The 14,941-nt window shown below is 40.1% G+C and overlaps 1 protein-coding gene across 3 annotated transcripts in view; it reads left to right on the top strand.

Moving 5' to 3' along the window:
• stard13a (StAR related lipid transfer domain containing 13a) overlaps positions 1 to 14,941 on the top strand; it is a 56,753-nt gene that overhangs the window by 7,442 nt on the left and 34,370 nt on the right. For 2 of the 3 annotated variants that reach the window (XM_082548935.1, XM_082548934.1), the window contains exons 3-6: positions 2,025 to 2,159; positions 5,887 to 5,955; positions 6,409 to 6,585; positions 9,581 to 9,611. In XM_082548935.1, coding sequence (XP_082405061.1) covers positions 2,025 to 2,159; positions 5,887 to 5,955; positions 6,409 to 6,585; positions 9,581 to 9,611 — 412 coding nt within the window. The remainder of the gene's footprint in view (positions 1 to 2,024; positions 2,160 to 5,886; positions 5,956 to 6,408; positions 6,586 to 9,580; positions 9,612 to 14,941) is intronic. The other variant, XM_082548936.1, reaches the window with a different exon arrangement.

Consider the following 14,941-nt stretch of genomic DNA (forward strand, 5'->3'; position numbering starts at 1 on the left):
ATGTTAGAGAGGAGAATTCATGGATCCAACAATTGCAGGAAGTCTTCCATGTCCAGCAAAGCAGCCCCAGACCATCACACTACATTACCATGTTGGACTGCTGGTGTGATGCTGTGTTAGTTTATGCAGATGTCACAGGACACAAACCCTCCAAAAGTTTGAGGTTTGTCTCATCAGTCGACAGAATATTTTCTCAAAAGTCTTGGGGATCATTGAGATGTTTTTTGGCAAATGTGAAATGAGTCTTCTAACCAGTCCCAGTCTTTTGACTTGTGTCTATGTTGACATTCAACATTATTGTTGAATTGTGACCTCTGACTTTAACTGAGGCAAGTGAGGCCTGCAGTTCTTTAAATCTTCTTCTGGGTTCTCTCACGACTTCCTGGATGAGTCGTCAGTGTCCTGTTGGAGTAATTTTGGCAGGTCAGCCACTCCTGGGAAGGTGTTCCAAGTTTCCTCTATTTGTGGTTAATGGCTCACTGTGGTTGAGTGGATACCCAAAGCCTTTGAAGTGTCTCTGTAACCCTTATCAAACTGACAGATGTCGACTTTGTTTCTCAGCTGTTTCTTTAGATTGTGGCATGATGTGTTGATTTTTCTTTATCTGTTAGTCTACCTCACATTGTCAGACGGGGTCTATTTAAGTGATTCCTTGATTCAGCAGGTCTGGAAGTAATCGGGCTTGGGTGCGTCTACTGAAATCGAACTCAGCTTGCCAAAAAAAATGTGGTTAATCAGAGTTAAATTATGATTTAACAAGAGGGCGCAAGGGTGTGATAACCCTTAATAAATTAAATCATCATTTTGTATTTCCTTGGGTTACTTTGTCTGATATAAAAATTTGTTTGATGATCTAAAACATGTAAGTACAACAGGCAAACAGACTGTATATGAAAGTATTTATCAATGATAAAGCTGCAGGAAAAAAACTATATCAAAATAACAGGCATCTTAGCCTCTCCATATAATGAAAAGGTCTTTTAGCAAATATGTCAGGATGCATTAAAAGCTCTATCTTCTCTGATCCCTCAGAGAGAAGTATATTAACATTTCATGAGCTTTGAGAGCACTCTGTCTGTGCTTGTGTATGCTATGGTGTGCATTTGTGTTCGTGTTGGCACATTTACATTCACATGCTTGTGTCTGCAGTCACTCGTGCCATTGAAAAGCCTCCACTAGATGTGTTCTCCCGTCACTCTGTCACCCACAGTGAGGGTAAAAATAGCACCCCGGTGATAGAAACCCTTCTGTGTTCCCGTGTGTGGAATCTGGAGATGTGGGGGCCGTAACGTGCAGGAAATGACTTTGCTGCCAAAGCCCTTATTGCTGATATTTTTCAAACTGGTCAACATGATGGCTTTGGGAAAGGGAGTGGACAGAAGGGTGTGTTTGTGTCCGTAAGTGGGTGGGTGAGCGCATGCTTGTGTATAGCTATGCATGTGTGTGTGTGAGTGAGGGGGCTGTTTTTGGATTTCAAGCTCCTCAAAGGGGCCCTATGTGCTACTATCAGCCCCTGGGACTCTGGGGTTGGCAGCAGAGCCCCGAAACAAAGCAGTTTGTTCATTTCCTGGAAGGCGAGTGAACAAGTGTCTCAGTCAGAGCCCGTGACCAATGGGTGTAGAAGGAAAGCGAGGGAAATTGAGGGTGTAGTGCATGACTATTGGTCTGGAGAGATACTACACATTTACATAACATGCAGTGCTGCTGTGATATGAAGCAAAGCTTACTCCTTACAGGCGACAGTCTTTGACATTGACTTGACAAAAATGTATCTGCTCTATAAAAATCACACTGAGACATGATTAGACTGCAAAGTCTACCCTTAGTTAGGCTGAAAAAGCCCAGTGTTCATCTCTAAGGAGCCCTATAGGGAGTGAAAGGTGGAGTAGAAGAATGAGGAAGAGGAGTATATGGTTTTAGGTTCAGCATACACGAAAGGCGTAGTGTAAGATTATCCCCAGAGCTTGTCCTTGAGAAATATTTTCCTGCATTTGTTTTTTTTGTTTTTTTACCTATACGTTCAGGCTTCTGCGTATGACTCCATGACCCTGCTGATGAAAAAGTTGGACCACCTCAATGAGGGCATCCAAGAAGTCCAAGGCGCAATTTCCTCCTACTCAAATGAGGCCAGTGCTGATGAGGAGCAGCAGAGCACCACAGTGAGTCAAGTACAAGTAATGTTATGTTTATTCACATCAGGCTCTCAGAATGCTTTGAATGAATGAAGATTATACGTGGTGATTAAAAAGAAACTCACAGACTTAAAGCTGAAGGAACATAAAGGTGAAGTGAAACATTTCTTAATACACATTCACATGTAGCAAGTACGCTGTGCATCACTTAGAGAAACTTAGACAGTGAGGCTTGTAAAATGTAGAAGTTCACTGATTTACGCAGGTTTTTTATGCACGCATTCAAGTTGAGATTGCAACTGAATGCATTCTGCTGATGAAGAGAAGACATTAAACCTGGAGAGATTCTCTGTTCGGGAGGTATTAAATGAGGGAATTTATCAATATTAAAACTACAGCATATGCAAAAGTCATGAGTCACCCCTCATTTCTATATGTTTTGCTTTGAAAATGGGAAACAGGTGATTTATTAAAAAGTGTGCATAGAAAAACAGAAATACAGTACATAAGGATAACTGTACAATTCTAACAAGTTTGAGAGTCAGTGTTTGTATGAACCATTATTCCTCAGTATAGGAAGACGTCTCTCAGGCAGCTTTCCTGTAATTTATTGCTTGTGTCTTCACGGATAGTTCTCCAGGATTCCTGAAGGGCATTCAAAGCTCTTTTCTGGATATTGGCTGCCTTTTTTTCTGTGGTATTTATTTATGGTGAATTAAAGTCTGAATGTTCCCGTGAGCCTAATTCCATCAATTTTTATCTCCAACACTACTGACTGAATTGCAGCCTGAGCCTCAGATGTCTGTAGACACTCACTGTTGTACATCTCTCCTGATCTTCATATGCATTATACATACAGTACATACTGGACATAACACATATTAAACATGCATGAAGTCAACAATTTGAGTCAAAATTCCACATTTGGGTTTATCACTACATATGACCGTAACATAATAGTGTGTTTTTGCAACAGGCTGCTAGTAATAGAGCGCCAGAAGATAAAATTTAAACTGAGTTTGGTGCTTTTTTTTTTTTACACTCGAATCAGTCACAGGTCATTGTTAAGTGGCTTAACAAACATTCAAGTATAAGAACTGAACTGAAAATGAGCAAAAAAAAAGGAAACGCAAGACCTTCAGAAAACCTGGAGCACTATTGCTCAAGACAAATGATATGATGATAAAGACGTCCTGCAGGGAAAAATATAAAGAAATGACATGTGGTTAAAGACTTTTTTGCACAATACTGTGGTATTCAGTGCAGTCACCAAGTCAAGAGGAAAGAGACGTTTTAACACCACAGTTGTTAGTTTTTGTAGCACAGTTTGTGCAGCGTGGTGACGGAGGCATCTTGTCTTGTTTTGGTTTCCTCCTCACAGACTGAACACATGTATGTGTTTACCAGTGATTTTTAATTATAAATGGATGAGTGTGAAGGCCATGAACGGTTATATCTCTCTCTCAGCCCTTTGTTGGACTGCCAATATCATCCAGGTTGGAAACTGCCTCTCACTCCAAGTCAGCGGGTAAATCAATGATAAAACTCAGTAATGACCACTCAAGACAAATTTGTTGTATCAGATAAGCTGATTTTTTTTTTCACTGGTTGATTTGCTGCACAAAGTTTGAATTCTAAGTGAAATATTAAATTGAGTATTGTGTGGGCCACTGCTTTGGTTATAGCAAAAATGATTGCTTTTTAAACAAAGCTTTAGCAACATTTTACTGACTGCGTATATTCATCATCAACACAGAATGTACCATTCACACATGTTAGACAGGCCTCAGTTTTCTATCTCCTCCCCCCTGTTAAGCTACCCACCTTTCATTTAACAAGGCAGCATAGCTAAGAATATTAGTTTGGATGTTCTCCAAGCCTGTTGTTTTTCCATCATTAAGGCATTTCACAAATCAAACAGATCTTGACTCATTTGGCATCCACCTGGATAAAGCGCCGTGTCTCCAGAAAGCAGATTACAGGAGCTGAGCTCGTCATTTGGGCTCGCTGTTATTTTACAGGTGTATTTAACATAGTTTTTGGAAGAGGAACACGGTCTGCGGATGGCTGTGCTGCTCTGCTCTCACACAGCATTCCAGCTGCCTCATTACGCTTACCAAGTGTAAATCTGGTAACCTCAAAAGCTCTTTAACCAGCAGCACAGAACTTCAGGAATGTAATAAAATGGTGGTATTTAATCGCGCTAATCTCATCCAAACTGTCTGGAAACAGCAATAAAGCGCGTTTACAGTATCTCTCCGTTTTTAGCTTTATGTGCCACATTCTCTGTGGAGCACGTAAACACACTTTTATTTTCAGTGACAGCAGCATTTTGAATACAAGTGGTGAATTTAGCCGTCTTATGGTGGAAGAAGCACAGAATCTCTTTTATAGATTCACTAAACCCAATGACTTGCAATCTATTTCTTTCTTCTTCTTTTTTTATAGCAAAAAGGTCATCCTTGTTTTGGAGCACAACAGAGGTATTCATATGAGTTAAAAATATGCAATATCCAGCTAAATATCAAAGGTTCCTGGTATATACTGCCACGTTATTCCTCTAAACAACACTCTTCATCAGTCTTGCCTTTGATTTGGCCCAAAGTTTAAGGTCATGTGCTCAATATAGAAAAACTAGTGAGTTCAGTGCTCCAAATAATATTCTCTTTCATTCTTTCCTCAGACACTATCCTGCAATCATGAAGTACCCTACATGCTCATTATACTTTCCAGAATTGCGTTAGCTATGTCGGTGTAAAAAGTTGTTATTTGTGTCCTTGCTTTTGTCATGATAGTCATAGAATCACAGCTCACATGGGTGATGGTCCCAGTCAAGCATTTGGATCCAGACTGCAATATCTCAACTATTAAATTGATCACTGTGACATTTTGATAGGGCGGTTAGGGATGTTGTTGGGTTCTCACATAGTCAACATGACTGAGTGACTTTCATCTAATGCAGCCATGAGGTTCATATTTATGCCTTTTAGTGAAATGAACGAATTACAGTGAATCTCAGGGCACATTTAAGTGCACCTCAGGAGGAATTGTGACAGAAACCTTCCAGTGAACTAATGTTCATGCTTCATGCTGCACTGTTCAGAGCTGCTAGAGCTGCTTTTGTGTAATGAAGAGGTGTGCACTGTGGTAATATCCTCAGTGCCCGGCTAGTTCATAGAAAGAACCGAAATATCAAAGTCAAACAAACCTTTTTACGTAAGAGTAACACAATTAAAATTAAAGATTAGTTTTGGGGACACGGTGTCCCTGATGTTTTTATGTAACTTTGACCACACAGTTATATAAAACTAGCAACAGCATCATGCCATCTCTATGATGGCAATGCTCTGCAAGGTCAGAGGGGGAATTTTCTGCACAGACAAGCCTTGTGTGCTGTAATAAAGAGAAAATGTGGCTCTCTATCCATGCACTTGTAGATGGAAATCTTGGTGGGGAAATCAGCATGCCGTTTACAGACACGAATGCCATCCCTGCTTCAGTTACACACGCTCACATTTGCACACACATCCCTGTTATCAACTCAGCGATGGACAGGAGGGAAGAGCGGGAAGCATGACGGCGGGTCTTCCCACTGCTGGGTACAGTAGTTGAGCAATCAGGTCAAGCTGGACTTTCCAGTGTTGTCACTGAGCGGAGATACTTATGGCATAAAGGGGGATTTTTCAGAATAAGAGAAGGGCAGATATATCATTACCAGTGTCTTATGTCTTTCATCACGCACCACCAACACCAGCTCCACGAAATACTCCACAGAAACCAGAGAGCTGCTGAAGAGACAGGTGACATGAGGACAGGGACTGGGGTAAGAAATTGAAGGGGACACAACTACATGGAAACTTTCTATAAAGAAAATTAGAGTTATGTTATTTAAACTGGCATTTGTCATGAGGAATTAAGATTTTGTTGTTCACCATGCCATAAAAAAATTTCAGAAATCAGGGATTACCATTGGTTATGAAACATGTTTTGACTTCATTTCTTCTGTTCTTCCTTATAGTTTTAATTCTTGATGGTCAACATGTATTTATTTTTTTAATCGCTTATTGTCAAAATAAAATCTAAATATAATGCTAAATAAAATCATGTATGTCCTTTAAAAGTTTTGAAATCATTTTGTGTTCTGATGACGAGTGAGCTGAATTTGTTGTTGGATTTTTCTTCAGCTGCTGCTTTTAAAAGTGACACTGAACCTTCAGCTGGCTTGAAGTCTCATGCTGCTCCATCTCACTGTTTTTCTTCCCTTTGGTCCTCCCAGGGTTCTGTGGCTGTAGACAGGATGGTAAGCCGAGTAAATCAGGATCAGGGAACCTCCAGATTTCCAGACAAATCTGAGCCACTGTCCAGGCGCTGCTCAAGACCTTTGACCCGCAGCAGACCACTGACGCGCTCGTCCCTCTCATCCCCTATACACCTGCAGGCCCGCCGGGCTAGGGTGAGTTAGGCTGAGTTTCTATGTGTGTGAGTTTGTGAGGTGAGAGTGACGCATCTGCTTGTCTAACTGAATGAGTCTTTGCTGTGAAGTCAGTGGATTAAAATGAGTGCAGTGCTCCTGATAATCATTAATACTGTAGACGAGGTAACAGGAAGGTGTTTGGAAGGATATGAGCTGCAGTCAAAAAGCTGCAGTCTTCAACATGAAAAAGCCCTTTTTGCTCAGTTTGATTACAGATTAATACATTACATCCTCAGACACAAGGTGATAAGATGTCTCACTTTGATTAAATTAATGCAAACCTAGAATCTTTCCAGCAGTTACTCCTGAGTTACTTTTTTGATAAACACACAAAAGATGATCCTGTAGACCGGCTCTGCAGATATATAGTCTGTCTGATTCAGCTGAGGTCAGTTATTTCGGGAAATGTTTTCAATTTGTAACACCAACTGAGTAAAACCTTTAGGCTGCGATGTGTAATTGTGAACAATCTTTGCACTTCCTCTTGTATTTTATGTCTAATATTGGGAATTTCTAGGCAGAGCTTTTAAGGAATGCGTCTGCTTGTTTATTGTTTTGACTACTAGTCAGGATTTATCCCCTGCCTTTTTCTGGGCCTCTGTCTAGTCTGCATTACCCCTGCTGTTGTGTAAATAAGGCGAAAGTCAAATTAGGAGACAGCTCCGCTCCATCCGGCAGTATGCAAGGTCACTGTTTTCTCTGTCAGCACTGCAGCAGCAACACAAACTATCACAAATACACCACTGCTCATCCACCAATGAGTGGAGGCCAGAAATAAGGAAAGGGGGAGTTATAGTCCACAACCTCCCCATACATTTTTGTTATTGAAATATAGTTTTTTTAACGAATGATGTGTGCAGTCCTTTTAAAAAGTCTTGAGGCTCTCCATGTTTCTTTATATTTTACTTCCAAGGAGACACACTTTCTTGTAGTTTTTTAAAGAGGACTTGATAAATTGTTTTCCAGTCTTACTGAAGGGCTTTCAAAGGTTTTCTTTGGATGTTTTTCACTGATTTTCAGTCCAGTCTATCTGCCTGAGCATGTTCAGAGGAATGATACGAACCGTTCATATAAATAAGGCTTCTAACTCAAGAGAAGAGCCAGTGTTGTGTCTCTTTACAACTCAGCAAACAAGCTATTTGAAATTATATGTTTAGGTGCTTTGTTACTAGCAGACTGTTTCAAAAACGTAACGTAAAATAGTATTTTGTTATCAACAAGGTGAATCCTAAACAGACATTAGCTGAAAACCTACTGTATCCTAGCATGGAGTTCAATGTGAGTTTTAAAATAACTGTGAAACTGGACAGAAAAAAATCTAGCAAATACCTGATGCAGGACTTAAGAGATGCATCCAGCCCTGATACAACTCTTTGGTCTGTATGCAGGTCAATTTTTAGTTGTGTATATGTTTGTCTGCACATATGTTTGTGGGGACCAAAAATTGGAATGTTAATATACTTGTGGGGACCAACAGTCCCTTATGGGGACAAAATGCCCATCCCCACGAGTTCGAAGCCATTTTTGAGGCTCAAAATGTGGTTTTAGTGTTTAGTGTTTTAATGGGTTACAGTTAGGTTATGGTTACGTTTAGGCATTTTTGATGGTTAGGGTTAAAGTTTGTGTGTGTGTTTGGATGGAGGTAGAGGGAGCTCTAGGGACCATGGGATCAAACTGATGCAGAGGCGTGGATTTATTTTCTTCTAACCATGACTGATAAAGCACAGCTGCCTAAACTTTCTCTCTTTCTTTCTCACACAGACACGAACACACACACACACACACACACACACACACACACACACACACAAGCACGAGAGAGATCAAGATCAGATCAAAGGCACATTTGCATCAAAGCTATTTGTAAAAGCTTTTCTGAAAATAAGCTGATCCACCCTTCCTTTGTTCACTTTTCAGCTGTGAACTTTAAAACAGCAACATTCAGATAAAAAGCTTGTAGGAGCTGATTGAGGGGCTGCTATACACTACTGTTTCAGCACCGAGCATGAAACATTAAACAAAAATCGACTGCTACTCTCACCTTCTGACTTTGTGGATCAATTAGAATGTTTTTACATTATTACATATATAGCAGACATTGCTGACAATCATCTATCATATGATTGTCAGCAAACAAGACTGTTTTGTTAAAATGAGCATTGAAGTGCTTTTATTTTGAAAGCATAACTGACCATTTAGACAATATAAATAACTGCTTTCATGTGAAACTTCACTTTTACTATGCATCTGTCCTTTTTAATTGTGAACTGACAGTAGAGATAACGATTTGAGTAATACACAGTTTGACCTCAGGAAAACCCAGGATGATCACACTGAAGTTCAGTGAATCTCAGCTTTTTTGCATGGATGTGGGGTTTTCCATTCGTTGCACACTGTCTGTGTCAGGATGAAGTTTCCCACACAGAGGAAATTGGACTCTTGGGATCCCAAATCTTTCAGTTTATCAATTTTTGTGAACAAGGATGCTAACTGCATGTGTAATGCTCATCTCCTCATCCGAGTCTAACCTTTTGTTCTGACTTGTGCTGTCAGAAAATCACACAGGGACTAAAATCTATCCACTGTACTCAAGTTTAATGGAATGATTTACGATGATTTAAGTAGCTTTTTCTCGGACAGCCCTCTGCCTCAATCACCAAAAGCATGTCAGCGAGTGTACCACATATCCTTCACATGTGACACTTTTTCCTTTTAATTCCCAATAAATCTTTGGTAATACTAGTAAATAAGCTGTCTGGGCTTTGTGGGTTTTCATGAGATCGTATGGCATAAACAGTCATGAAATATGTTTCTCTTATTTGAGACAGATTTGGAATTTGAGTCATATTCCCAGTGTAGCTACTGCTGCTGTACGAAAAGCGTGTATGAGGGAAACAATGAGATTACTCTGCACTGTTTTACACGGCATTTGTACTTAACTCCTATTTTTTCCTCTTCTCTTTTTCCACGCCAGGCTACTGGAAAGATGACCAGCGACTCGGCAGGTACGATACCTTTTACAACAAGAGTGTGTGTGCTTGTGTGTGTGAGTTGGCGGCTGTGTACTTTCACTGTCCTTTCTGTTGGATTGTTTGCATTCCCACTTTGGGATAAAGCTGGCTTCTGGGAATATCTCCCTCAGGATTTCCAGCCAGTAGGTCAGCCACTCAGACGTAATGATATACTGTTTCTGCTGAAAATGCACACACACACACGCACGCACACGCATACACATGTATATTTAGTTGCAAAGCCATAGATAGTAAAACACACAAGCCATCTCTGCTTTGAAGCTGTGGTTTGGTGGAATTTTTTATGTGATAACAAACAGAGGTTTAACATCTCAGTCAACAAAACACACAAAAAAAGGTCTTTAATCAAAAATATCTTTTCTTTTGTTTCTCTCTGGTCATCGCATTCCCACACACTGTGATACAAAGGTCTGGGTAGATGATTAATGAGCACAGCTCTGCCCCCGTCCGTATCTCTTATCCTCACAGTGTGTGTCCTTTGATTGACATGCACAGGCGTCACAGCTACTATAGTTAAGTGCAACCCAGGGAGATGTCTTGGTGACAGGGTCACATTCGCTGCACTGTGGAATTGTTTGCTTTTGTGTGTTTTGTCTGCATGTGTGTGTACCTGTATGTACGTTTGTGTAACGCTCGGAGTGTCTCAGATGTATTGCATCCAGTCAGACGTCTGGTGTGCGCAATGAATCCTTGGAGGCCGCGGGGAGGTCAGAGGTAACGCAGTCAGAGGCGATGCTGTGAGTGGCGTGTGACGGGGATGTTTGTGTATTTATAAGTAAGAAAATTTTTATACAGACGTGGCGCGCCGAGGGAGGAGTCCAGATTAGATTTGCCTGCGGCAGCATACGTGTGTTACAGTCATATCTCTGCTCCCATTGCTGACATTCACCCTGTGCTCTCTGACAGATAAACAGGGATTTTTTTGCATTTGCTTTAAACACAACTAATGGCAGCCATACTGCGTTCTGTGAGGGATCTCTCCTTGTTTGTTTGCAGATTATTGTAATTTTCCTCAGTGTGTATTTATTCATTGTGACAGGTTTATTGAATATCTGTGGCCGCGTATCACAGGGGATGGTATGCATTTGCAACTCATGCGTTTTTCAAGCCTGTGGAGAAAAACACCTTAATCCCTGCAAAGGTTATGCTTTCAACATGAATATGCAGTAACAGGCATTTACGCACTTTTGATCTTAAATTAATTTGCATGTGAAGGTTCCCTTCGTAGTGCCTGTGGCGTCTTACATCAGCATCGCTGAATGTTGCACTTTTCTGCACCTTAACCCACTTAGAAACTTAAAATGAGGACAACTGTGATCATTTTGTTTAACCGAAGTGTCATTTCCCAGAGTAATCTGTCAATCTACCGCGTTATCCTGATTAAAATGTTCTAATTAGGTTAGGTTAGATTAACTGGTGATTCTAAATTGTAGGTGTGAATGGTTTCTCTCCGTGTTAGTCCTGCGACAGAGTAGTGACCTCTCCAGGGTATACCCTGCCTCTCGCACTATGACAGCTGGGATAGGCTCCCCCACGACTGTAAATTGGATAAATGGAAGAGAATGGATGATGGATTCCAAACAAAGTAATGTTGCAGCAGCTAATCTCCTTAAAGCAGATAGAAAGGTGCAGACCTGGGACTTTATTAAGCAAAGCAGTGACCTCATTCTTCCTAGTATCAATAACAGGAACTCTTATGTGTTGAAAGTCCACTTCATGAAATTACCCTTTTTGGGTTTTGCATTTTTTCAGACAGACCACACACTGTCACTTCTCTGGCAAAGGTATTTAAGTAGAGCGCTGCTATTTTATAGCAGCCGATAAGCTACAGATGACCTTGGTTTAATAAATGCACACTGACACACATTCTCCCCATTTTCACTGCAGCCCAGGATTATACATAACATATAATCCATCAGTATTTTTTCATGATTGAAAGGTGCTTAGGGAGGATGTGAGTAGCCTATGCCCCGCTGCCCTTTAAGTGTGTCTTTTGTCGGTCTGTGATATGTTTTAAAAATGTCTGGCTAACCTGCAGCTCCTGCTGGCTTCTGGTTCACATTTTCTGCTGATATTTAGCCCAAATGTTTAAAAAACATAATTGTAGTTATTGTTAAAGTGACAAAAATCATCCTATTTAACATAAAACATGTTTCAGTTTGACTGTAAAATTCTGCTGCTGTGTGTTTTGGATGAGTAGAAGTTTGCTCAGCAATTATGTTGCAATAAACCTTTATAACTTAATGTGATGTGCAGACCCACCCGACAGCAAACATTAAAGGTTTGTAGTCTGATGTAGGAGGTCCCTTATAAAGCTTTTGCTTGGCATGTGTGCTACAGTGTGTGTTTGTGTGTGTGTAAATATTGCTGCAATATGCAGCAGTGCTTTAACAAGTCTGGAAGTGGATTTGGCTGTAGTCCAGCTCTCTCCTGCTCTTCCCTCCTTCACCTCCCTTTTCATTTTTCTGCTGTCCTTCTGCCCTCTGCTGTCTCTGTTGAATTTCTAAACTCCCACAGTGAATTTCTTTTTTTTGTTTTAATGTTTCAATATAAAATAAAAGACTTTCCCTCACCCTAAAAGCTCAGACTTGGAGACTTGGGCAGGATGTAGTTCAATTAACCACACAGCAAGCCATATTATTTACCAGGTAATTGCATTAAAACACTCCCAAAGGCACGGCTACCACGCCCGTCATTGAGAGGTCCAGTTCAGGGACTTGAATTAGCTGATGTGAAGCGTAGCAGACAGCTTCCAGTTAATGACACTTGTGTTTGAACCGTATAATGCACGACTTTCAGTCTTTATATAAAAATATACTCCCTGTTGTCTTGAAGGCGATTGAATCCACCCTTCGGAGCCACGCTCAATGGCCACTTTAGTTTTTGGCATTTCCATGTTGCCACTTTGTCCACAGCCGCTACTTGGCAGCAATGCTATGTTCACCTGGTAGCTGGTTGCTGATGGCTCTTTGCTGCACAGCAGTTAGTGTACAGTTAGAGTAGCAAAGTTCAGAAAGATGCCTACCAATGATCAAAGGCCTGAACCCTGTACTATGAAGTGAGTTCCACATACTCAGGGTATCTTTCCATTATCTGGATTCAGTTGCATTCCTGAATTCCTAACATTGTGTTGGGTGATCAGGATAAGCAGTCACACAAAGCTCGTTATCAACTTGTTAAGTTAACCCAGGGTTTACCCTGCACGTTCACATGAAAGGGTGGTCTTGGCAGCATCTGATCAATCTAAAAAAGGTATTACACGTGTCATATGACTCTTCATGTACAGAAAATGATCCCTATGAGTGCTTCCTACTGTTGCCAAAAGAACCAGAGAGGAATGCTGAAGAAAATCGTTAACCTGGTAATTAAGCACAGAGATTGGTAAAAGAAAGATTTTAATTCCGATTAATTCTTTTATCACTAATTGCGCTCTCAGTTCTTCTGTTTATTTCTAAGGTCACAGCCGAAATTTTAAAGTGTCCATGTAGTGTATCCAAGTGTATCCACATTAAAGTTTGGACATTGCTTCAGTTTGTTACAGATTAACAAAAGAAATTAATTTGATTCAGTGAACAGGTATTCTTGCTGTTTAAGCATCAGAATACTTTATTAATCCCAGAAGAAATCGCAGTTGGCCCAATACAGTAAGAACAGCAGCAATCAAGTTAAAGCACTAATATTAAATAATACAATATATTCCCAAATATTTCATAATAGCTCTAATATATAAATATTCCCATATTACACAAAATTAAAATATAAAATAAAGTTAAAATTGACGTGCTCTTCTAATACTATCATACTCTTATTTTCTCTCTTTATAATACAGACCTCTGCACTACAAAGCAAGATTTTGTCTTATCCAGGTAAGTTCACAGTTAGCCCTGGGTTTTCAGTGCTACAAAGATGGTTACTTATGCTACAAAAATAATGACATAAATTCTTTTGTTTCCACAATTAACGTCAGTACGGACTTTAGAGTCTTGCAGTTAGTTTTACTTATTTAATTAAAATGTGTCCAGAAATGACAACAGAAAATGTAACAAACAGTGAGAACCATCCAAATGTTAAATACAGATGAAAGAAAATATAGACAGAAGGGTGACTGGGGCAGAGTGGAGACGTCTGGGAGACACAGTAGACACTAATGAGGGAAAACAAGAGAGGAGAAACAAAACTAAATAGAAAAGAAGAAGAAGAAACTATCAAAATAAAACTGGAAATAAGTCCTAAAAACACCCACCACACATACTTGACATTAGGATTCGGGAAACACAGGGAATGTAAAATAAACTGAAAACTCTAAACCTGAGCAGACTCCAGATAGCTATGATCAAGCTAAGGCCTGCGAATTAAAAGACAGAAACCAAGACCCCAAACAGGAATAATTACTGAAAGTGCAAAACTGAAACTCAGGCACAAGAACCAGCAGCATAATATACCCCAGGGTATAGATATAAAACCAGAATTCCCCAGGAATTCTCTCAGATTCTCAGATTATTCTGTCTTACTAACAGAGCTGTGATATGTGTGATATGTGATCAGTTTTTGGCATTAGGCATTTTTACCAACTTTCTTTCCTGGCTTCAAATAGGCTAAACGTTATTAATATATCGTCTCTATCCCAATGTGACTGACCAAAGAAGATAAAGCGCACGCTTTTACATTACAACGATTCTCCTCTCAAATACTCTGTGTTTTTCTTTCTGTGTGATTAACCTCTTCACATTGGCCCATCATATCGTTTCATCCTCCTTTGGAAAGTCAGCCACTCGGTTGCCAGTACACTTACTCTTAAACATTACACTTAAGTAATTGTGATTGGTCAGATGCTGCCAACGAGTCTCTGCTCATGTGAACACACAGAGGGAAAGCCTGGGTTTACTTAGGGTACGTGAATCGAGATAACGGAATGACATCCTCTGTATGTTGAACTTGCTTCATAGCACAGGCCTCGGAGCTGTGCCACAGGTCATAATCAATCACCAAAAAACAACGAGCAGGTCAAGGCATAAAATGCTCCACAAGTGCTCAGAGCGGAGCAGAACTGAGATGGATGATAACTCTGTGAGCTTGTCACATCCTTTAACACACAAAACACCATTTGATTTATTAATAATGTGAAAATATTAATAACAGCTGCTGTTATGTAAACATTCAGCCAGTCTTAGACAAACAGACTGACTAAATATAGCGAACGTGAAGAAGACACGGCGACTCGAGTTTCAGTCTGATTAGTCTAAATGTTTCACCGTAATCATACACTTGTAGTTAATTGTAACAAACGCTTCAAACATTCAACT

The sequence above is a fragment of the Aulonocara stuartgranti genome (genome assembly GCF_965226115.1).
Source record: "Aulonocara stuartgranti genome assembly, chromosome: 10".
In the NCBI taxonomy this organism is placed as follows: domain Eukaryota; kingdom Metazoa; phylum Chordata; class Actinopteri; order Cichliformes; family Cichlidae; genus Aulonocara; species Aulonocara stuartgranti.